At 31.7% G+C, this 26050-nt stretch overlaps 2 protein-coding genes across 2 annotated transcripts; both read right to left on the reverse strand.

The window, feature by feature from the left end:
• Positions 1 to 3436: 3436 nt before the first annotated feature.
• Positions 3437 to 9184, reverse strand: LOC136972025 (clavesin-2-like). Its single transcript, XM_067266578.1, has 5 exons — positions 9147 to 9184; positions 7467 to 7700; positions 7195 to 7388; positions 5163 to 5273; positions 3437 to 3632 (listed from the first exon to the last, which is right to left on the reverse strand). Exons 1-5 carry the CDS (start codon positions 9157 to 9159, stop codon positions 3444 to 3446), a joined length of 741 nt encoding a protein of 246 aa, XP_067122679.1. The 5' UTR covers positions 9160 to 9184; the 3' UTR covers positions 3437 to 3443.
• Positions 9185 to 10172: 988 nt separating this feature from the next.
• Positions 10173 to 25519, reverse strand: LOC136972017 (clavesin-1-like). The gene is made up of 7 exons (XM_067266570.1): positions 25453 to 25519; positions 23099 to 23332; positions 23001 to 23020; positions 19188 to 19274; positions 18723 to 18834; positions 10635 to 10733; positions 10173 to 10249 (listed from the first exon to the last, which is right to left on the reverse strand). The coding sequence occupies exons 1-7, from the start codon at positions 25517 to 25519 to the stop codon at positions 10173 to 10175; spliced, it is 696 nt and encodes a 231-aa protein (XP_067122671.1).
• Between the last annotated feature and the right edge of the window lie 531 nt (positions 25520 to 26050).

The raw sequence follows: 26050 nt of genomic DNA on the forward strand, positions 1-26050 counted from the left end.
TTTCAGAGCAGTTTTATGCAAATTATTTTCACTGAATTCGTAACATTAAGTGTCAATACAAACTTGTAATTAAATATAATTTAAGTTGCTAGATTTGTTGATAGAATTTGGTATACATCTGATATCGTGGGTATTTAGCACGGTTTGACCCTTTTATCAATAAATCACAGCAAACAAACATATCTAATCCCATTACAGCACAATGAACTGAGACAGTGAAAATAATAGTTTTTTTTTCTTGTTATATAACGAAATTTAATATGATTTTTGAATATTGCAATGTTTTTTCTTAAGAGTCTAATTATATAAGCCTACAGCAATTGCATCAGATATATATTTAATTATTAACATCTAAATGGAGGTCAGTATCTTAGAAATTCTTCATGGAAGCAGTCACTCTTAGGCAAATCGTCCACGTTTTGTTGTCCAATCAACGTACTATCCTGTGTTATTTTCAGACTGGTTGATTTTACAAAGTGCATAAACAAAACGCAAGTGTAAAGTAGCACGTGCAGATATATGTACAGTACATTGATGATTGCATTGCGTATAATTTATCGAATTTCCCGAAAATATTCAGAAAGCTAGAATTTATGATAATCTGGCACAACGCTGTCTCGTAGGTGACAGATTATTGAACCTGTATGTATTTATATTCATCCCCTCTAATTCTTAACATTACCATACATATAATTACTTTTAAACATTACTTGTCTGTACACCAAATGCTTCATTCACAAAATCTCTGGTTCCAATCATAAAATTACAGTCAAAATTCACAGCAAATTTGTTTTGATTTTCACAAAAAGTTAACAAAAGAAAGCACTGGGCTTCTTAATGCCTTCTTCATCCTACTTCAACAAAGATGAAGAAGTTCCTTGTTTGTATTGTTAAGAATTTTTTGTTTGTTTATTGTTAATACAGTAGAGAGTCGTTAAACGGAACCCCGGTAATCGGAATCGCCGGTAATTGTAACGATTTTCAGTCGAACTGTGTCGTGCTGAATCAAACGTTTTTGATACTAGATTTACTTCTAAAGTATAATTTTCATGTTTTTATATTCTTCAATATATTTATTTTGTTTGTACAAAATGAAGAAATAATTTTTAACGATACGATAGCCTTGATTATTATTATAAAAATTTTCGTTAGGGTTAAAATCGACAAAAATTCAACACGAAGCGACAAGCAACTGAGAAAAATTTGAACATCGGACAGGTTAATGTATTTTTTCGAACATAATCGGTAATCGGAACAAATCACTAATCTGAACAACCCCAGTCCCCAATTGATTCCGATTTTCGACTCTCTACTGTAGCTGTTTTTGACCCTAATGATAACTTTAGATATTAAAGAAGAATATTCGGAAAATCTCTATCATTATCAATCAGTTAATGTTACAACGCGATTGTTTATAAACTTGTTTCCTTAACGACATTAACAGAAATAGCATACTCAGAGTATTTACTAATATACTGTTTTAATATACACAATTTCGTAATTTAATAAATACATAAATTTATAATTTAAATTTATTACATTTCTTAGCGATTTTGGTTTTATTACTTTAAAAAAGTAATTGCTTTATAACTAAATTCAATAACAATACAGTAATAAAAGTATGTGTATATACTGGATGGTGGAAATTAACTAGTTACAGAGAAACCACTATAATTTCTAAATTTCTAAAGTAATGAAATTTATTTGACTCGTAACTTATTATATATCAATACGGATGAACACCTTGTGGGCATTTTCCAAAGACATGTTTTACTGACATAGTGATGTGGATAAACGGCCATATCTCTGCTTCAGCAAACCGAACTTGTGGTCATTTTATGTTTCGAATGATAGTTTTTGATTGATTCCGGACAGGTTGTGGCACAACGATCTTTTGTCGCATGCTGTCATCTCAGTACTCGATGATTTCCACAACCCCAGTGTGCAGCAATCTGTGCTCGTTTTCGAACAGACAAGCGGTTAGCCATCCTTTTTGCCACCGCGCGTGCGGCCTGTTTTGTTCAGTGTTCATATCAATTCAATAAAATTTCATTAATACTCTTACATGATTCAACAAATATCATTATGACTTCGATATTATTACAAAAATATTATAATGATATCACAATATCTAATTATTTTCAACCCATTCTCTATATATACACAAGTCTGTTCCTGTCGAAAGTGCGGCCTTAACCCGTTTTTATATGTAAAAATTCGACTAATAAGAATAAAAATCAAAACGATTTTGAAGATTAATACCTGTTTAAATCTGCGTATACTTGTATATATATAATTACAACACCTTACATTATCATTACAGCTTATATTAAAATATTCTTATATAATACAATATTTTCCACAAAGTTATGTAGGGGTTAAGCGCTGAACCGGATTAATGATGAACACGTGCAATTACTGTATAAAATAAAACGTTGCACAGTATAAATAAATTGTGTTATAGTCCATCCTTCCACATGTATCCTTCCATCCCTTTCATCTGACGTTGACTCCTCCAGCTCAGGTTGATTCATGTCTATTCTTTCGCTGCGCGGACTGTAGTGGAAAGCCATGGATACTATCTGCGCTGTTTACACATCATTGCTATAAAAATAGGTGAATAAATCGAATGTTTCACTTTCTAACTTACAGAACTTTTTTACACGTTTACTGTAGCCTTAAAAATCATAATACCAGCGGAAGACTTTAGAAGTTTGAATAATGAGTCTACACTGTAATCGGTAAAAAATAACAGAGTAGGCTCACCCATGAACTGTTTACCAAATAACCCACACTTGAAATAATAAAATGGTGATTTAGCAGGAAATTATATTTTGTTTTTTCGAATCTATTGTTCGGAAAACACTATTATTTTGCTCGTTGTTTTGTTTGTTATTACAGTTCAGTTTTTTTCAATAATATTTATTTTCACACTCGCAGAATTAAAAACTTTTTTCGCCATCCAACCCTGGTTTACCCTATAAAACAAGTACAACTTTGTAAAAAGTTCTATAAATTGTTCAAAAAGTAATCAGAACCCCAAATAATTTTACTTATTTTTAACGTTTTTGAGATGGATCTAAATTGTAGAATTCACTTTCAAAAAATTTTTAAAAATAAATAAGAGAAGTATTTATAAATTTTTATACGAAAGTTGTTGTACATTTGAAAAAATGTTTCAAAATCTCTACAACAAAGCCAAACTTTTACTATGAATGTAACAGATCGCGTGAACAGCCCAACAGTTTCTGACAATAAATTTATACATAATATATTACAAAATAATTTAAATATTTTGTTTTAAATAATATACACGAATTTGCTAATCACTGTCTTCATATTAAAGTTCTAACACGAAGCATTCGATATAATCATAACATTCGTAATCTACATTTACCTACCGAATACCGAATGCATTATTTCAAGCAGAACATTTTCTAATTTTAGGCTTCAGATATTTCCTCTTCTGTCCAATATTTTTCGTTTTCAACAAAGAATTCTTCCATTTCGTTCAACTTCCGATTACTTTCAGATACGTCGAAAGGAGGCAAATCTCCACCAAATTCTGCAGGAAGATATTTTGGATCGATTTCTTTGTGAAGATTTTCCATGTTTGATCCATGAAAATGAAGCTAAAATGAATATGCAATTAAAAATATTTTATTACAGGGTTGTTCTTTCTAAATTGCACTAATTATATTCTAAAACTAATGATTAGTTTTAGATTAGTTAGTCAACAGAATTAGGCTCACAAATGTGAAATTTGATATGAATAATTTAAATTTACATTTATTACATTTATTGAAAACGTTAAACGGTTTATTATTGTTTTCGTTTTTATTCTTTTCAATTTATCCATGACTAAGCATCTCATAAGAAACATTAAAAATTGATAAATGTGTGTTACTTTGACGCATTACGTTTTAGTTACACCATACCTAGTAATACAATGAAACAAAAATGATAAGGGACACAATAGGGAGGCAGAGCAATGAAGGACTAAATTCACATATTAGGTATAGCAAGACAAAGCTTCGATTTTTTATTACTCAAATAACGTCAGAATTTAATTTGTAGAGTGTATGTTTTAAACAGGTTTATGTTCGCTTGGTTCCAAATTCTACGTTGAATTCGCCATCAAATCTGACAGTAGTGACTGGCAATTTTTTCTTAAACAAGTTACCTATGCATAACTAGAAAGATGGTAATTATTAACGTATTTTAGTCGAAAATTATTCTAAAATAATCTTCATTAAAAGTATTCATTTCAGTACGTTTAAGGTACAGAAGCGAAATTAAAAAAACTACAATCAGATTTAAGTAATAATTTACTAGACAATCCGTGACACATTAATCATTTCCTTCTTAAAACTTATAAAGAATAGAAGATACAATTATAGGTGTTAGTACCGTTTTATAGTTTTTCTCGTATACTGCATCACAACATATGGACGATTTTTTCAAAAATCTTTTATGAGAAACTGGCTCCTATTAAGGTCTTATAAACGTGATGAAAACTCGGATAGTCTACGTGGCCAGTCCATTAACAATGAATGAACCCATGACCAACTAACACCAGTGTTCAGTGGTTTTATCCACTCGCCACACTTGGGCAGCGTTTTAGAGATGTGTAATGCTTCTGCACATCTCGTTTTATAGATTTCCCTCAAAAAATACGTCGTATTATCGCAGACTCGAACTAACTAACTCTGTTCTAGTGAGATTTTCGTAATTGAAATATCATGACTTCCGGTTCAAATCGAAAGTTCGTGTACAGTTTACCGTCAGAAAATTTAAATATAAGTATAAAACAGTAATCGGCAATTTTAAAGAGCATCATGAGAAGAAAAACCGATGATAACTCGGTAATTTGTTTCCTGATTATAACGAAATTAGTTTTAGTTTTTTTTGTTCTCATTTGGCATATGGGCTTCTTTTAAGTGGTATTTTGCGGTGTTTTTTATCTATGTATTTAATTGCAACGAAACAAACAACCTCAGATTTTTAGTAGTATAGATAACTACTGCAATGAATCGATTTTTCCTGAACTTATATTTTACAAAACTTCAGAAAAAGCAAATCATTTTCTCTAAATCCAAATCACCAAATTCGAGTGAAAAGCTTTTTTATTCATATTAAAAGTTCACTTGAAAAATACTTACTCTCTGTTTTAATTTATAAGGGAGAAACGGGAAAGCCATTGTTGCAACAGCATGCAAGTATTTGTTAACGTTGACAATGTGAATCCCTTTGTAAGTTAGAGGAATACATTGCTAAAAAAAGAAAAACATTAAGATAAAACTCATTGAAATATTCCTGTAAATAAAATTGCGATATATAAAACACGTGAATATCTGATGTTATTGATAATAAAAATCGACGATACGTTTATTAATACTAAATCTTCAAAATTACTTAAAAGTAAAATTATTTTTGTATATATTTATATAAAAGGTAATTGGTCTTCTGTTACACTTTGAAAAATTCAGAGAGTTTATCTGGATAAATTGTTGAACCTCTTAGAAAGACATATTGTTCATGTCATTGTTGGAGCTCTTCATTCTGTATACTACAATGAAGTAGCAAAAAGATACATTTACTTTACACTGTGTACGGACAAATCACTGCACGGCTGCCAAGATTTTACTAGAATAATTCGCCGCAAATTTAGTGGCCATTTCAAAAATATAACAACTTGTTGCTGTTTGCGCATACCTGCACACTTTATATACGGTTAAATAAGACGATGATTTTAAGATGGCTTATTTCACTGGGTGGAGATCATCCTAACAGGTCGCGTGTATGAAAATATCGCGAAATCTGTGAATAAACTTGTTTGTAGCTTGTAAATCGTATTTTAAAAGCATCATCGAGTATACAGGTATTTTCTCATATAATCTCTGGGTAGCATTTCTTCCTGAATTAGTCTTGACAAAGTGGGGTATTGTAGGTACATGGATACTTACCGCTGAACACCATGCAAAGAATTTTGAAATAGTTATTTTTAGATTTAACCCAGATGATGCCGTGTGTATTGAAGAAATTCCAGAAAATTCCCGGTATTCAGAAAGAGTTAACTTGTGAAAAATTTAATTTTGCATTCATTGCACAAATTTTTAAAACCTTGGAGGGCAGTCTCTAAATATGGAGGGTTTAACCCGAGATATCAGGATGAAACTTGTTGCTGCACAATAAATTTTTCCAAATTGTGCATCAGAAATATTCAAAACTTATAGAGAAGAGTGAGGAACGATAACATACATTGTGTATTTAAATCTCTTAGTGCATTGGCAGATTATAATATACCTATCACATGGAGCATTTCTGTACCTATATCAATTAATGTCGAATAAAATATACAGCATATTACGATTTTTGTCAGAAGAGTTATACACTTTATATCGCATTTAGGTGCATATTATGTAGTTTTCTACAACTTCATATTCCGCGGTTTAGTTACAAATTCATAACATACAGGGTGTTTCAGAAATGTATGTAAAAAATAAAGAGGATGTAGAGAAATTAATTTTAAATTAAAATGTAACTAAAAAAACGCTTCGAATCAAAAATGGCACTAGACTTTTCGACTCAAAATTAACTTCCCTTCATTGTTTTACACATATTTCTGAAACACTCAGTATACGATGATTATAGAATTTATACTAAAAACAAAGATAATCGTGGTCAATAATTTGCAGCCCAATCATACTTATTTATTGAACTGCAATTTGAAAATTGCAGTCCAATAAATTAACACTGTCTTCTGTCCGTTTGTCCGTTAGCTGTCCTTCCTCAATGCTCGAGAATGCGGACAGAATAGATGAAAGTCGAGACCTACTGGAGGCCCCTATTAACTATATACAATCTTCCGGGTTAGGCCGCAAGTGACTTTATTTCAATTCAAGACTTTTCTCCAGAAGGGAGTTTTATAAATGTACGACATGACTCTATTGTCAACAAAAAACGTATGATGTACAGGAACTATTAAAATTGACAGCATTGTGAAGAAAAATTGCGGCCCGGCATTGTGACAATGCCACAGTAAATAATTGATACAATTAAGATTTTAGTATTATTATTCAAAAAGGTTCAATCATTTCAGCTTTATTCAATTTGTATCGTGTATGTTTAAACAGATAAGTTATTAATATCTTTATTTATTTATAAAATAAAGCTACTTTTGGCTATACTTACATATAAAGATGATACTATTAAATAAATCAATCTTGGATTAAATTGAATAAAATGTCTCCACGAAAATGTCTTCACATCTATGAATACATATAAACCATTCACTTGCAAAGGATGGTTATTTAGTTCCATGTCTACTAGAAGTATTACACATCTAAGTAAATCTATTAGTTTTAATTTAGTTGGATCCCAATGACCTAAAAATAAATAAGTTTTATGTTGTAGAACACAGTTTAATGATAAAAATAATGAAAAAGTAAAAGATTAAAACTCACTGACTCTACCGAATCCAATGACTTGGCCAGTTTCTAATATTTTATAACTCATCATACCCATTTCGAAATATGTTTGCAATACCGAAGGCCTAAGATCTGTGAATATATCCTTATACTTCTTCCTTGCTGAATAATAATTCTTGAGTAATTTCAAAGCTCTTTCTCTGTCGTATTTCCTTGCTCGTAGAAAACTCAGAAGGAATATGTCATCAGTCCTACATTTCAATTGCTCCTCTTGTTTCGCAATCATGAAAAATACCATCATAGTTTTTGTAAGTTTTCGCGTTAAGTTTTTACAAAATATTTTATCTTTTACTCAGTTATATAAGGAGCTTTCAACTTGACACTAATCTGTTTTTGGTATTCCATCTTAAATATCTTGACTTACACAATAATCATTTCTTTCGTCCACAAAATAAATCAACTAGATATTTACAATAAAAACATCCTAAGCAGTATCTGTTTGCTTTTATGCATTAATACATTTACAAGTTAATGCATGAATCATGTGGTGAGCAAGAGGCGATGGTAAAATTTTAACACGGGACTAATAGGGACCATGCCCGTGCTTCTCTTATCAGAAGTAACAAGATTATCTACGGGAGTTTTTAACGATACATACCTTGGGAACCATAAATAACTTATTTGGAGAAGTTAAAATTCATCATCACGTAATTTTTCTGCATCTGAATATTATTTTCCATTTGAAATGAATTTTATTGTTTATTCGTATAATTAGTAAATGCCTGTGAATTCTTTCCAGAAATAAATTGCGAAGAGTAGCTGAAAAAATGTGAATATTATCACACCTAAAGTTGTGAACTTCTGTAATGGGACAAGAAGAATAAAAACAGACAACTAAAGTCATCTAACACGCTAGCTGATCTCATCTTCTCATATGTACTTTAGACAAAGACATCTATCTTTTTTATTACATAATTGCTTCTCCTGTGTCCAAAAACCTACTCGATATGGTTCTGTTAGAAACGTTCTCGCTGTTCGTATTACAAAACTGACCAATGGAAGGTTTACAGAAAATACATATAACATGTACGGTATATAAATTAAAAAGTTTATAATATATGAAATTTTCAAACAAGAAAAGTAGGTCTTCAATTTAATCAAAATAAACTACAAAAACCAAGTTATGATGAGTCTGTCTTACGTGCGAATACGAATATTTCAAGTACAATATGCACTTCATGTAGTCTGTGAAGATATTTGAATTACTTTGTTCATCGCTAACAGATATAGTTAGAACAATTAACATGTTTATTTTCATACAATTAGATTTATGAATTAATTATTTAGTTCTTAATTTTAGTTTTTGTATTCAAATGTAAACTTTAAGTATTTTTTAGATTGTCTGCTGCGTATTTATTATTTAACAGAAACAAGAGATTATTTGAATGATTAATTACAATCGAAAAAGAATCTGTTCGTCGTTAAAAACATATAATTCAAAATATATTTAGTGTTGAATAAAAATATGTTTTCTTTGTATTAAACGCTGAAATTTTATATAATATTACATTTGGATCGACGTAAGATAAAATGAATGTTTATGAACTCCATAATTTAGAAATGTTATCATTAATATAATATTAAACATCGAACAACACTAAACTTTCATTATATAATTTATCAAAATATATTTATTAATATGCAAAAGATACTCACTTAGAACTGCCATTCGAAATTCCTGTAACTCCTTCTCGTTCCAAGTATATTCTTTTCTCGCTTCCATTCGTGTAATATCTTTCTTAACATAAAAATTGAATTATTAATCTCGTAGAATTTTAATAATTATGCAAAAAAAAATCTTCTCGAATTACTGCAGTGTTTAATCTATTAAATTATCCTGTATTATACGACTTAAACCTTCTCTAACTCATTTATCCCACCAACTGCATATAAAGCTGCATTTCTCATATCAATGACGTCGTAATCTAAACCAGAAAGTTAGTTTAGACTTTAAACTTTGGACTAGGATAACTGATGAAAAAATTGTTTTTCGTTTGTTAATCGGACATCTTTCATTATATTCGTGTGAAGCATTTGTAGAAACATGTGTGTTTGGATTTTCGGTGTCATTCAATTTCGTCAAATAATCATAAAAAGTTTTTTGAGGAAACGTCACCCAATCTCTCACCGGAACATTCCGACACATTTAACTTTACATTCATTATTTTCGTTTCAGAAACATTAAAGTATTAAAAGAATTTAATTAAAAGCACGTGATTTAGAAAAAGCGTGAACACAGGCTGAAACAGTAAAAAATCTTCCCCCTGTCGGCCTATTTAATTATCACTATATGTTTGGCCAGGTGTGTAAACACCAATATCTTTTCACAAGCAGGTGACAACGGGCAGATGGCAAATTATTTGATAAGACGACCACCCTAATTCTCACAATCCGATATTCTCTAAAAACATACGTCAAAACCTTTTTATCTTTTATCTTGTCGTGTACTGTTTGACCTATAGATTACTCTTCTTTACATAGGAAATCTGCCTCAATCACTGTAGGTTTACATTGTACTTATAATTATATGCAAACAATTGTATTATCTTCGTCTTCCAGTTAGAGAATATCGAGATAAATTCATTAAACCATAAATGAGATAGCACCTAAGATTGATTTGGACGATCCGAAATATTTTACACGAGACAATTCACTTTTGGAGTATTGTTAAGAGGATACTTATTAACTTTTCATGTATGAAATAGTCAATTCTTCATTGACTCTACTTGAAAGATCATCGTCCTTTATCTTGACGGTTGCTAAACATTTAACATTTATACAAAAACAAGTAAAACGGCAAAACCGTATTTGGGACAAGACTACGTCTCGGAGACTCACTACTAAGCACAATCACTTTGACGCTCAAGGCGGGTCTCGTTCTCATTTTCCAATCTTTGGTATCGCTGGTTTTGAGCGCGATCGTTCAAATTTCGCCGGCCACTACCACGAGGTCGTCCAAGGTGTATTTTTGGTGAAATTAACCTATCCAATGTAGAAATTTCTTTCCGTTGCGTGTCGGCCCGGGTTGAATTTTTGTCGATGCCTAACGAAAATATCCCGTTTATGAAAAAAAATAATCGTGGCTATTGTATCGTCCGATTTTATTTTTTTATTTTGCACAAACAATACTGGGTTCGGTCTTACCTTGTCTGTTGACCTCGACCACGTGTTCTGGGTCTTCTGTTCTTCCGGTAAAAATTAACTGAGAAACTGGTAATTTACTTAATTTGTATCGGCTCTGCCCTACACGTCAAATTTTTATCGGTCCCACGATTTTACTATACTAGATAATGTTAAAAAAAACCCACTTGTAACGACCTATAACCCTGTTTTAACGTAATATTTGAAGCACTTCCAAATTTACAAAATTAGATTACAAATTTTATTTAACAAAGAAAATACTACGTGTTTAGCCCTAAGATCAGAGTTCACTTCCTAGAACGACTATGGGTGGTACTCTCCCCACTATGGGTGGCTTCGGTGGGGTGAGGTGTCTATTTTGTCTGTTTGTAGAAGAGATTCGCCATTTTGTATTTTATTTTGACTTTGTTCTCAGTCCCCTGACTACCTACAAGTCTGATTTTATTTATTAGCAAATGATTTGGGCACCTAATACTCTATGCCAAAATATCAACCCTTGACATGTACTCCTTAATACCTTTAAGCTGGTAACATCAAAAGGCAGTACGATTTTATAAACAATACGATAGTCTTGTCAATAAAAACAAGTGTAGAATATCTCTAACTAACACACTTGGGGAACTTTGACCACTTTGATTTCCCTGATTTTTCAGGTAAAAGATCAATAATATTTCGATTATTCTGCAACTTGAACACAAACTATATGGTGTATTTTCTCGGACACATGGCAAATTTCATCACTAATTTTTCTTCAGTTGATCGTGCGGTGGAGGACGTGTCGCTCCACCGAGGCACGATCAACTGAAGAAAAATTAGTGATGAAATATTGCCATGTGTCCGAGAAAATACACCATATAGTTTGTGTTCAAGTTGCAGAATAAGCACCGGCACGGTTTCATAAATACTACAATATTTCGATTATTGTTTATATTGTGTGTGTTTAAAAAATAGATAGATGGAGCTAGATTTAATGTTGTATTAAATAATTATCTATTCTGTCATTCTATTAACAGAGTATTTCAAATTATATCGAGACTGATGTAGCATTATGATTCTACCGAGCGGTCCAAAAGTCGTGTGTTTCACCAATGCTTTGCCTATCTTAAGACATTCAGAGAATTTCGCACTTTTCTGATTCGTCGAAGTATCTCCCAAACAACCTTTCAGACCAGCAGGACATCGATCCGCCGATCCTTTGATTCTTAACAAGGGTCAACCTGGATTATACTAAGGTATTTATTGACACGCGGACGATTGTAAACTTCCTTTCTCTGCAGTGGGGGACCCGCGATATTAACGATGATTCCCTTTCTTCTCTAATTGTCATATAGAATTAGCAGTAAGCTAAGCTCCTTATACAACTTATGTATATTATTTCTATGTAAATAAACGGGTATTGTTAATTGTTAAATTCGTAGTGGAGTCCACTCACTTCTTCCGGTTGCAGCTCAGGTCATCTCCAAGCTCCAACCGAGCCCAGCACCTACAAACGCGACCGCTCGCGCGAATAAGCGAACATAAGGCTTTCTGTGTCTGTCCTTAAAGACATTGGTGTTAGAATACTGATGTGGCATTATCAAAGTAGTACTGACCCTTCGATTCCGTGGTGAGGAAACATGGGAGCCTTTTGCGCATTGCCAAATAAGTTTGTTGCAGAATATTCAGTGAATGCTAAGTAATTTGGTACTACAGACAGGCGTTAGGTGCTATCTGTTGCTAAATTAAATAATCATAATGAATTATCTTATTGGGATATTTATTTTTTAAAAGTATTATATTCTTTCTAGAAGACGAATCACTAAGACAGATGATTTGAAATCCATTTATATTAGAGGGAGAGAAATAATAACACTTGTCAATGTTAGCGTGATTATTTGGTTTGCTGCGGTTCTAGAAAATTGTAATTCGGAATAGAAAGTCTGTAACAAAACCACTCAGTTAATTTAAAAAATAAAGAGAAAAAGCGATCGAATACAATTATAATTAATATTAATTCACAAACACAAGGTGCGTTATTTTTTCAACACTACGCGATATTCCATTTTATTTAGTTGATACGGGTTACATGTATGGTACCACGTTTCGGGCAATGCCCCTCTTCAGTCAATTAAATATCAAAATTCATACATAAATTCAAATTTTTCTTATGACAGCTTAACATAAAAGTATATTAAATAATTCGCGTAACATACCATAGGGCTTTATCTAACACAGAATCCATACACATTCGTAGGACAGGCATAATGCTATGCATCCATAAAGGTTTTGGAGCTTTCCTACAAATTCTATAGATTTTGATTTTATTTTACATGCTATAAAATCTTTAAAATAATTCATAAAAGTTTATTAATATTTTAATAATTATCAATAATTTAGAGGGTTCTCGTGAAGAAGAATCAGCCAGAAGTGAGACTTGAAAGAAATTTCCATATCTGTTTTTGTTATTTACTCTGTGTTAGGAATAGTAATATGAGTCAGTATAATCTACTATATAAAGCTGAAAAACCGGATTCTTTCGTTTTTTTGTAACGGTATGCCAAAAACGGCCACTAGGGGCGCACATAGCTATTATTTAAATTAACAATATATATTATTTTATAATTTTACAGTATAATACTCAGTATATTATTATTATTATTTGTTATTTAGTATGTATACCCCGATGGGCCTCTCGACTGGTTCGTAGATAAAGCCAACAATTGTCCTTTGGCGTTAATTAACTACCATCAAAAGTGTCATTTGCCTTATCTATACATTTCCTATACGGATATTTCAGGTCCTGTCCCATTACCCCCAGGTTACCACCCGGCTGCCCCATTGTGGGCCTGGCTGAACCCATAATGGGCTTACTAAAAAAAACCTATTAGTGCCAGGGTGGAAAGAGTTTTAAAATATCCCCAAAAACTCGTTGAATGACTGATGTATTCACTGTTTGTTTTTTTTTTTATTATTGACGACAGAGTTAGTGATTATCGATCTGTTAACATTAATTTTAAAAGAAATTATTAACGGTTTTGTTTTGTTAGTTACAGCAACGCAACACTTGGGTGATCTGTCTATGGGGATGCATCCCGTTAGGTTTTTTAAGGGTAACTGGCTCATATTTAGGTGTTTAACATGTGAAGAAAACCTGGAAAACTCCACTTGGCCAAAATTATTGTTTGTCCCAATATTCTTTACTTTTTCTTTACTTTCTGCGGGTATTTGGAGGTCTTTTTTTAAGCCAATTGTCGATTGGTGAGTAATCTAGAAACAACACGCCCAAAAATATTTTAAAGGTTTATCGATCCACATAGATTCCTTCCAGATCCCTCTTAACCATTTGGTCGAACATTTTACTTCTTTACTTCTTTCACTAGATTCTACTTTTTGAACATTTTAATCTTTACAATTTGCATGTATTTGATATTATGACAATGATAACGTACGACTCATAATATATTAGAAAATATAAAATTTTTTGTACTATAAGATCAACATTGTGATTTTAATTATATCGTTATTATTCAATATTAGAATGTAAAAAATTCAGCAGAGTTCTGTAACTTTTACGACAGTTGTGAGATATCATTTTAAAAACTTTTTATATTATTAATTATAATAAAATGAATAAAAAGCTTAATTTTGAGTGTAACAACCAGTTTTATAAAATATTGTAAATGCTAATAACGAGTAAAAACCTTACTAAGTTCGAAATATGTCCTATGACCCCTCTATTTTTCCATTCTAACGACCTTACCACTATCAAAATTTCACAGTATCAATATTCGTTACACTCAAACTGCCATACCAAATTTCGCATTTTAATGATTATTCCATCCTGAGATATTAATTACCACACACACAATTTATTTTTCCTTTTTACATTCCAGCCGGCTTCCCATAATAGTGAGAAAGTATGGCGATCAGTCAGAAAATGACCACTCTAAATTTTTACATTTTTCTTCTTAAGCCACCTTGAAACGTCAAGAAATGCAAAACAATGGGCGGGAGGTAATTTCTGTACGTATGGATGTTATTGTGTGGCACGATTTTCTTCACCCTCTTTGAAGCTTAATAAATCCTGTGTTTTTTCTCGAAAAATTCTGAAATTTTGTGGAGAAGTATGTTTCTTAGGGAGATTGACACTGTTAAATTCTGGTGGTTAAAAGTCGAGGGGTGGGAAGATAAAGGTGGTCGCGTGTGAATCCAGTAGATTCGAACTCAATGACAATTTTACTCATTATTAGTACAGTCAAACCTGTTTTTGTGCGGTCTTTTTTGTGCGATTTTTATTTGTGCGATTTGTTTTGTGCGATTTTTTTTTGTGCGGTATATGAAAATTTCAATTAAATTGGAACATAATTGACTTCTGTAAAATTTTTAAAAACTCTATTGGTTGTTTTCTATGACATCAGCAGGTTTTTTCATCTTTTATTCAGAAAAATTTTTTTCTCATACGTTTATTTCGGTCCCCTCTTATTTAAATAGCATAAAAACCATAAATATTATGTTATATTTGAACAGATGCGGTAAGTTAGCTCCCCTCCAGCTTTAGACTGCAGGTGTGAAATTTCACGCCTTGTTAAATGAAATAACACTTCCTGCAGCTATATTTATCAAATAAAATCATTATTTAACGATTATTTTTAACTTTTTAATGTTAGATTCGTATTTAAGTAGAAATAATTAATTAATATAAAAATTAAAATTCTTAGAGGATTTTTTCCCCATTAGGTGTTGCAGAAAAAAGCCCAAGGAGTTAAAAAAGCAATTCCTAGTTATTTCGTACGGTTTCGAGTTATTTTCTACGTGAGACTTTTAATATGCGGTCCCTATTCACCGCATAAAAAAAAATATTTTTTAAATTGTGTTGCGAAAACTATTTTTTATAGCCACTCGTGAAGTTTCGCGCGATTTTTTTTATGCATTTTCTTTTATGCGGTCCCTATCCCCCGCATAAAAACAGGTTTGACTGTATTTACAATTTTTTATAAAACTCATCCTGCTGGTGAAAATTAGGCTTTTTGCCATTTTATAATAGTTAAAAATCTAAAATATTTTTAAAATAATATATGATAACAGATGGCGCCACCAAAATTTTAAATGTTGCCAGGAAAGTTGAGCAACTTGTTACTGGTTTATTTTTTTATTCTGTAAATCAGAACCACATTAGTACGAAAAATCTAAAGTTTTACTATCTTATACTTTAAACGACTGATTTCATTTCTTGTATAATAAATTAATCAAGTAAAATGAGCATGGCATTGAATGAATCAAAGCACCCATTGAGTAACACCATCTGTTGTGCTCTTAAGCCATCTTTTGCTCTCGCTATGAAAATATCCCTTAAGTAACGCTCGTGTGTTTAGGTGCTTTTATTCACTTTATTTTTGTAGTGTTTGATTATACTATATATGTAATCCCTACACTAACCATAGTATCAACGACTGAAATGAAACAGGAACTTATTGCAAAACATAATAGTGGCGAATTTGGCCACCATATTTAAGTAGCCTCGTCGAAGGTATGTGCCATTCTTAAGAATAAGGAAACAATAAAAGCAGTAATTGTAGCTAAAGACTGTTTAAAAAGTTTACAGTAGAAGCATTCAGTTCGTTCTGAGAAAAAGTTCTGTCAGTTCACCAATTTGTATAAGTTCAAATCTCCTGACCGAAACTTCGACTGCCTAAACCTACGTTAACGTATGGTGTACTTAACACAATACATTTGTACAAACTTTGATTTATAAATCGATAACGATGACATTATCAAAAACTTTTTTAACATCAAAAAGAATAAACATGTCTGCCTCGCTCACAGTAGAAGCGAATTAAAATACTTTCCTGCTTGCTGCGTGCATAGCCGCAAGCAGGCAGAATTTAATGAAAATATATGAACCGGTTCAACTATCCTAAATGATCAAGTCTCCCGGATTCCCCTGCCCTATCGAGGTAAATTGTGACGCGTCGTTGTAATCTTAAACTCCATATCTAGACCATGCACTTTAAACTAGAAAAAATAATATAATCAATAACGTTAATGATTGATATTTTCGTAATAGAGATAATGTCGTTATCATAAACATTATATCACTTTTGTAATCGTCAGTATTCTAATAATATATCTTAAATGATTATTCATTGATTTAAATTTAAATTTAAGCGTGTATTTCTAAATATGATATAGTTACACCAGATTTTTCAGAGCAGTTTTATGCAAATTATTTTCACTGAATTCGTAACATTAAGTGTCAATACAAACTTGTAATTAAATATAATTTAAGTTGCTAGATTTGTTGATAGAATTTGGTATACATCTGATATCGTGGGTATTTAGCACGGTTTGACCCTTTTATCAATAAATCACAACAAATAAACATATCTAATCCCATTACATCACAATGAACTGAGACAGCGAAAATAACATTTTCTTCTTCTTATATAACGTAATTTAATATTATTTTTGAACACTACAATTTTTTTTCCTAAGAGTCTAATTATATAAGCCTAAAGCAATTGTATTCAACAACTATATTTAATTATTAAGGCCAGTATCTCATAGAAGTCCTTCCTGGAAGCATTCTCCACTTTACAAATAATCCAGGTTGCGTTATTCAATCAATCTACAATTCTGTGTTATCTTCCTTTGTTGATTGATTTTAGAAAGTGCACAAACAAAACGCAAGTATGAAGCAGCACGTGCTGGTATATGTACTGTACGTTAATGATTGTATTGCGTAAAATTTACGGAATTTCCCGAAAATATTCAGAAATCTAGAATTTTCAATAATCTGGCACAACGCTGTTTCATAGAAACTGATTAACAAACATTTATGTATTTATTTCCATCCCTTTTATTTTTAACATTGTCGTACAAATAATTACTTGAATCATTACTTAACCGTACACCGAGTGCTTCATTCACCGTAAACCGAGAGTTTCATTCACAGAATCGATGATTTCAATCAAAACTTACAACAGGGTACACTCATTATTCAAGCTTCTAAAGTATTACATGCACGAAACAAAAGTCTTCTGCTGATATTAAAATTTTAAAGGCTACAGTAAATGTGTAAAAAATTAAGTTAGAAAGTAAGACATTCGGGTTATTCACATATTTTTACAGCAATGACGTTTAAACTGCGAAGACAGAAAGCATGGCTTTCAAGTATAGTCCGCGCAGCGAAAGAATAGACGTGGATCAACCTGAGCTGGAGAGTCAATGTAAGATGAAAGGGTCAGAAGAATACGTGTGGAAGGATGGACTATAACACAACTTATCTATACGTGTGCATCGTTTTACTTTATACATTAATTGCATGTGTTCATCATCTAATCCGGTTCAGCGCTTAAAATAACAAGAGTAGGCTCTGATAATGGGCTCACCTATGTACTGTTTACCAAATAACCAACACTTGTAATAGTAAAACGGTAATTCAGCAGTAAATTATATTTGTTTTTTAATCTCTTATTCGGAAAACACTATTATTTTGCACATTCTTTTGTTTGTTACTATGAGAAACACTACGTCAGTTTTTTCCCCAATAAAACTTAGTTAAAACTCCCAGCTTACAAAACTTTTTCTGTCATCTATCCCTTGTTTACCTTGTATAAAAAGTACATCTTTGTCAAAAATTCAAAAAGTCGTTCAAATTATAATCAGAAGACAGAATAATTTTACTTATTCGTAGCGTTTTCGAGATGGATTCAAATAATTCACTTTCAAAAATTTTTAAAAGATAAATAAAAAAAGTATTTATAAATATTTATATGAAAGTTGCTGTATACATTTGCAAAATGTTTCAAAATCTCTACAATAAAGCCAATCTTTTACTATCAATCTAACAGATCGTGATTAGTGCTACAGTTTCTGACAATAAATTTATACAGAATACATTACAAAATAATTTCAATGTTTCGATTTAAATAATATAAACAAATTTACCGGTCACACTGCCTTCTTACCTGAAGCATTCAGTATAATCATAACCAACCTACATACCGCATTATTTAAAAAAGCACGTTTTCTAATTTCAGTCTTCAGATATTTCCTCTTCTGTCCAATATTTTTCGTTTTCAACAAAGAATTCTTCCATGTCTCTCTACTTACGATTAGTTTCAGATACGTCGAAAGGAAACAAATCGCCGCCAAATTCTGCAGGAATATATTTTGGATCGATTGTTTTGTGGAGATTCTTCATGTTTGACCCGTAAAAATGAAGCTGAAAGAAATTAACAATTAAAAGTATTTTCATTTATATCATGATATTTTATTATAGATTTGTTCTTTCTAAATTACACTAATTGTATTCTAAAATTAATGTAAGAGTTAGTCAACACAATTCGGTTAACAAACATGAAATTTTATATGAATAATATAAATTCACATTTTTTTTTTACTCAAAATGTGAAGTAATTCATTTGTTTATTATGTATGCATGTACTTATTTGTCTTCTTGACTTCATTCTCTTAAATCATTCCATAACCAAGCATTATATCAGAAACATTAAAAATCGGTAAATGTATGTTACTTTCACGCATTATGTTATGGTTACACCGGAAGGAAATACTCACCCTCTGCTTTAATTTATAAGGGAGAAACGGGAGAGCCATCTCTACAATAGCACGCACGTATTTGTTAACGTTGAGAACGTGAATCCCCTAGTAAGTTACCAAAATACATTGCTAAAAAGAAGAAAAAAATTGAATAAAACTCATTTTAATGAAATATTCCTGTAAATAAAAAGATGCGATATAGGTATATATATATATATAACACAGGAAAATCTAATATTATCGATAATAAAAATCGACAATACGTTTATTAATAATAAATCTTCAGAATTAGTTAAAAGTTAAATTATTTTTGTATACAATTATATAAAATTTAATTGGTCATTTTACACACTTTGAAAAATACAGAAATTTTATCTGGATAAGTGCTAGGACCTTTCAGAAAGTTATATTGTTGATTTCATTGTTAGAGCTCTTCATTCTGTATTGTACAATGAAGTAGAAAAAAGATATACGTTTACGATGCATTGTGTATGGGTAAATCACTGCACGATTGCCAGATTTATTTCAATAATTTGCCGCAAAGTTTGTGACCATCCTAAAAAGAACTTGTTGCTGTTTGCGCCAGACATGTGCCATACATGCGCCATACGTATACGGTTATACAGTAGTGACCAAAAGAGGAGCTACCCTTGACACATGTTTTAAAAATTAATTTATTTATTATAGCCAACTCTAGCCCGATAATTCGGCTCTTGTGGATGTTTAATATTGTGATAGTTGAAAAGAGCACAAAAAAGAGTCAAAATACTCAATTACCTCAAACAGATTTTATTGTAAATCTGATTTACAAAAGAAAAACCGATGTTTTTATATTTTACACTGTGACAAAAAAATAGAGCTACCAAAAGAAGTATGCAGATTCGTGCAGTATTTTTAGGACAAAATATTAGTATTTTGTTGCATAACCAGAGCTTCTGATCACTGCATCACATCTACGTTCCATTGAGTCCACTAAGTCGTTTGGAGAGGAATACAATTATCAAATGATATCAAACAAAGAATGGTAGATGTGTGTTTGAAGGAAAAAAAGACCTTTACTGAAATTGCTGTTTTTAATGTGCATAACACTGTTGTCTCGAAAGTGGTAAAGTGTTTTCAAATATATGAGACCATTGTTTCTGTCAAAAAGTCAGGTAGACCAAAAAAAACAACACCATGGTTTAACTGCTTCACATATTAAACGTGAAGTGGGTAATCCAGATATAAGCTTGAGGTCTGTACGAAGATGTTTGACTAGTTTCGGATTACATGGGAGATGACCAGCAAAGCACTTATCTCTGCAAAAAACAAAAAGTTGAGAATAGAGTTTGCCCACGAACACATCACTTGGAGCGAACAAAAGGATCCAAGGTGTTATGGAGTGATGAATATAAATTCAATGTCTTCTCTAGTGATGGTATACGATATGTCAGACGACCAGTGATATGATCCAAAATACATAATTCCTATAATAAAGCATGTGGAGGCTGCATAATGCTATGAGGATGTTTCTCTGCAAAGGGAATCGGTCCAATTCATAGAATTAATGGAACAATGGATCCAATCGTTTATCAGGACATATTGCAGAATCAAATGCTTCTTCATGCACGTCGTTCAATGTTAAGGAAATAGATCTCCCAACAAGACAACGACCCGAAACACACAGCAAATTTGGTAAAGCATTGGTTTTAACAGAAAACAAAGAATTTTATGACATGGTCAGACCCATCGCCAGACCTAAACCCCATAGAGAATTTTTGGGATGAAGTTGAACGCCGTATATGCCAGCGTACATATTCGAATCCGGATGAATTGTGGTCTACCATTCAAAAAGCATGGTATGAGACTCCCAAATTACTGCTTGACAATTTAGTTCATTCAATGGAATGTAGATATGATGTAGTAATCAGAAGCTGTGGTTACGCCACAAAATACTAATATTTTGTCCTAAAAATACTGGGCAAATCTGCATACTTCTTCTGTTAGCTCTAATTTTGTCACAGTGTAAAATTTAAAAACTTCGGTTTTTTTTTGTAAATCAGATTTAAAATAAAATCTGTTTGAGGTAATTGAGTATTTTGACTTTTTTTTTTTTGCTCTTTTTAACTATCACAATACTAATTATGTACTAATTGGTAAACAAAATAGAGGTCGCATTTTTAAAACATATGTCAAGGGTAGCTCTACTTTTCGCGACTACTGTATCTGGTGATGATTTGAAGACGTTTTTTCCAAAGATGGTCCAACTCACTTGGTGGACAACCATCTTAAGAGGTCGTATCTACGAAAAATGCGTGAAATTCGTGAATAAACTCATTTGTAACTTCAGAAACGTTTTTTTAAAACATCATCAAGTATACAGGAATTTTCTCACATAATCTCTGGGTAGCATTTCCTCCTGAATCAGTCTTGACAAAGTGGGGTACTGTTTATGGATACTTACCGCTGAACACTATGCAAAGAATTTTCAGAAAGTTGTTTTTAGTTTTAATCCAGATGATGTAATGTGGATACAGAACGAGTTAACTTATATGACAGCTAATTTTGCATCCACAAATTGTTAAAAACCTTGAACGGCAGTCTCTAAATATGGAAGGTTTAACACGAGTTGTCAGGATGAAACTTATTGCTGCCCAATAAATTTTTCCTAATTGTGCATCAAAAGAATTCAAAAAGTAAGAGATGATAACATACTTCGCAGTTTTTTAGCCTCTTCATACTTTGGAAGGTTATGAATAACATAATATATTACACAAAGAATTTCTATACACATACATCAATTACTGTTGTAGAAAATATACAGCATACTACAACATACTACAATTTTATTCTGAACAGTTGTACACTTTACAATTTTCATCATATTTAGTTATCATATTATGCAGTATTCTACCCGTTGATATACTTAGGATTAATTACAAACTCGTGATACACATAGTGTTTCAAAATTGTGTATAAAAACTGAGAAGCTTGTACAGAGAATAATTTTGAATTAAAACTATTGTGCTGTTTTTTGGTATGTAGTCTTATAACTCAAAAATCATTTTAATTCAAAAATGGCACTAGAATTTTCGATTCAAAATTAACTTCTCTCTACAAAGTTTTCATTGTTCTACACACATTTCTGAAACACTCGGTACATGATTATAAAATTTATACTAAAACAAAAATAATAATTCAGTATAACTGGACGGCAATTTTCAAATTTTACTCCCATAAATTTTCGCTGGTGTCTGTTTCTTTGTTCGTTGTCTGTCGTTCCTTAATCCTCGAGAACGCAGTTAGAATAGATAAAACTCTCGCCTAGCAGCAGGCCCCGATTAACTACACACAAACTTCTGGTTTACACCAAAAGTAACGTTATTTTAATTCAAAAGTTTTCTCCAAAATTGAGTTATATAGATGAGCGATATGACTCTATTGGTAACAGGAAAAGTATGATATATATGCACTATTTATATAGACAACATTGTGACGAATAATTGCAATGTTGTGAAAATGTCGTTGTGACACTGTCAAAATAAATAAGTGTTTGTTACAATTAAGATTTTTGTAATGTTATTCAAAACGGTCCAATCATTTCAATTGTATTCAATTTCTATTGTGTACACTTAAATAAAACAATTATTAATTTATTTATAAAGTAAAAATATTTTTAGCTATACTTACATACAAAGATGATACTATTAAGTATATCAGTCTTGGATTAAATTGAATAAAATGTCTTTACGATAATGCCTTCACATCTATCAATGCATATAAACCATTCATTGCATTTAGTTCCATGTCTACGAAAAGTAATACACATCTAAGTAAATCTATTAGTCTTACTTTACTTGGATCCCAATGACCTAACAATAAATAAGTTTTATGTTGTAGAACACAGTTTAATGATAAAAATAATAATAAAGTAAAAGATTAAAACTTACTGACTCTACCGAATCCAATGACTTGGCCAGTTTCTAATATTTTATAACTCATCATACTCATTTCGAAATATGTTTGCAATACCGAAGGCCTAAGATCTGTGAATATATCCTTATACTTCTTCCTTGCTGAATAATAATTCTTGAGTAATTTCAAAGCTCTTTCTCTGTCGTATTTTCTTGCTCGTAGAAAACTCAGGAGAAATATGTCATCAGTCTTGCATTTCAGCCGCTCATCTTCTTTTGCAACCATGAAAAATACAATTGTAATTTTTAAAGTTTTCGCGTTACGTTTTTATAATAAACGCCATTATATGCAAATAAATAAATCTTAACGTTGAAATTTTTTACAAAATATTTTATGATTTTTGTGAAACTGTGTTGTATTATTCCTAGAAGTCTTGAACACAAATTCGTGTTAATAACAACCACATGGCTTTTTTCCACCTTTATTTAGTCGACTAAATAAATGTGGAAAAAAGCCATGTGGTTGTTATTAACACGAATTTGTGTTCGAGACTTCTAAAATATTTTATCTTTCACTCAGTTAATATAAGGAGCTTTCAACTTGCAACTAATCTGCTTAAAGTATTCCATCTTACGTATCTTGACTTTCTCAACACTCGTTTGTTTCGTGTACAAGAGAAATTAATTAAATACTTTTAATTAAAACATGCTAAGCGATGTCTGTTGGCTTTTATGCATTAATACATTTATATATTAATGCATAAAACATGTGGTCTATATAAAAAAATTTTTAATTTAGAAATGTAACTTCTGTATCTTCTTGTCGACGATTGTTCATCAATGGGATAATAGTTCCACTGGCAGGACTATGCACAGTTTCCTGCTCCAGTTTCCGCTGGAGGAAAGGGCGAAATTCTCCTACTTCACCCCATCATATGAGCTTACTCAACTATTGACCAACCATGGCAACTTGCGTGCGTATCTGGCACGCTTCCTAAATAAGAGTAACGGGTAATGCCCCTGTCCTCTCGAAGAATTGGAGGATAGTGCTCATCTCCTTTATAGGTGCACTCTCTACAACATGGAACACCATAGTCTCATCGCAGCAGTCTCAGCTAAACTCGAAGTGTGGCCATGTCTTCTGAATTTGTTCATCAAAAAGAAAGACATTTATAAAGCTTTTGTGGACTTTGTATATAAGATTAAAATTCTCAGCTAACAGTGCACCCAGGGGTCATCCCCATGTTGTAGTCAAAGGTACCGCTGCTGTTTTGTTAAGTGGTAACTTTGTTCAGCGGTCTCTGTGGTATCAATTAAGGTAGGGTTCATAAATTGGCGAGATTAATCTGTTGTATACTGTTCTTCTCATTACACGTTTTGTAAGGGCTTAACTCCAAGTGTATTAAGCCATTAATACGGTACTGTAAATTGTCATGCATTCCTGAATATTTTGTATATACTCATTTGCTGTATTGATAGTCAACTGCTTAGCAGCACTGGTTATTTATGTTGTTTGTGTTTATGTAAATGGTCCCATCAGCCCTATGTGATCCCCAACCACTTTTCATCCTTCCTTCCTTCCTTCCTTCCTTCCTTCCTTCCTTCATTTCTTTTCCTCCCTTCTCCTCCCCTCCCCTCCCTTTCTTCCTTTTGCTTTCCAGGCTATGCTGAAAAGCGAGGCCGTCACAACTGTCTATTTATTCTGTCTACGATTGTTCATGTTTATGGACTGATAGGATTTATGTAAACAGCTTGGGAAATATATGGATTGGAGCCCTGCCGCTATGATTACAAAAAAATTATATAATGGACCAGTGAACATTTTAGTTTCACACGTCTCACAGCATGAATTAAAGGCATCAAAAACAATATTCAAATATTATTTATTTATTGTTGAAAGGTGAGGAAACACTTCTAAATTTACATTTGATAAAATTAAAACAAATAAACAAATGCATACATCTCATGTAAAAAACTATAAATATTGTATTGAATAAATCATTCATCGTCACGTAATTTTACTGTATCTGAATATTGTTTTCCATTTGCCATTAATTTTATTGTTGTTAGTAAGTACCAGTTTGTGTATTACAAAACTGAATAATGAAAGGTTTTACAAAATCTGCATGTAACATATACCGAAGTATAGGCCTACATTATAAAAATTAAAAAATTTATAATTTATGAAATTTTCAGACAAGAAAATTCATTAAAATAATTTCCATAAAAACAAACAACAAAAAACAGGTTCTGATGTCTATCTTTTGTGCGAATAGGGATATGACAAGTAGAATAATCCCTTCATGTAGTCTGTGTTCTCTATGGAAATATTTTATTTATTTGTTCGTAGCTAGCAAATATTGTTACAACAAGTAATATGTTAAAGATACTTAGAACAGCCGTTCGAAATTCCTGTAACTCCTTCTCGTTCCAGGTGTATTCTTTCATCGCTTCCATTTCTATATCATTTTTTTGTAATATAAAAATTTAACTATTAATCCCGTAGCTTTTTAATAATTATGCAAAATAAGTATCTTGTCAAATTACTGCTGAGTTTAATCCGTTAAATTATCCTGTTTATACGACTGAACCGTTCTCTAACTCACTTATCTAACCAACAGCATATAGTGCTGCATTTCTCATGTCAATAACATCCTAACCTAAACTAGATATTTAGATTAGAGACTTTAAACTTTTCTACCAACATTGCCTCCTAATCAGGCGAGAACGGTCAGATGACAAGTAATTTGGTATGAGGAGTACCCTAATTCCCACAATTCGATATTCTCTAAAAACATAGGTGAAAACCCTTTTATCTTTAATCTTATCGTGTACTGTTTGACCTATAGATTACTCTTCTTTACATATGAAATCTGCCTAAATCACTGTAGGTTTACATTGTACTTATAATTATATGCAAACAATTGTATTATCCTCGTCTCCAAGTTAGATAATATCTCGATAAATTCATTAAACTATAAATCAGAT

The sequence above is a fragment of the Centruroides vittatus genome, unplaced genomic scaffold, assembly GCF_030686945.1.
Source record: "Centruroides vittatus isolate TY-2023 unplaced genomic scaffold, ASM3068694v2 contig_2747, whole genome shotgun sequence".
NCBI classification, from domain to species: domain Eukaryota; kingdom Metazoa; phylum Arthropoda; class Arachnida; order Scorpiones; family Buthidae; genus Centruroides; species Centruroides vittatus.

What these genes read in the sequence shown, in the direction of transcription:
- LOC136972025 (XM_067266578.1), bottom strand. An exon ending in CATTGGATTCGGTAGAGTCA is followed by an intron (nt 7,389 to 7,466) that starts GTGAGTTTTAAT and finishes ATTTATTTTTAG; the next exon opens with GTCATTGGGATCCAACTAAA. An exon ending in CTTATAAATTAAAACAGAGA is followed by an intron (nt 3,633 to 5,162) that starts GTAAGTATTTTT and finishes TATTCATTTTAG; the next exon opens with CTTCATTTTCATGGATCAAA.
- LOC136972017 (XM_067266570.1), bottom strand. Translation starts at nt 25,519, where the DNA reads ATGGAAGCGATGAAAGAATACACCTGGAACGAGAAGGAGTTACAGGAA. An exon ending in CATTGGATTCGGTAGAGTCA is followed by an intron (nt 23,021 to 23,098) that starts GTAAGTTTTAAT and finishes ATTTATTGTTAG; the next exon opens with GTCATTGGGATCCAAGTAAA. An exon ending in CTTATAAATTAAAGCAGAGG is followed by an intron (nt 18,835 to 19,187) that starts GTGAGTATTTCC and finishes AATTTCTTTCAG; the next exon opens with CTTCATTTTTACGGGTCAAA.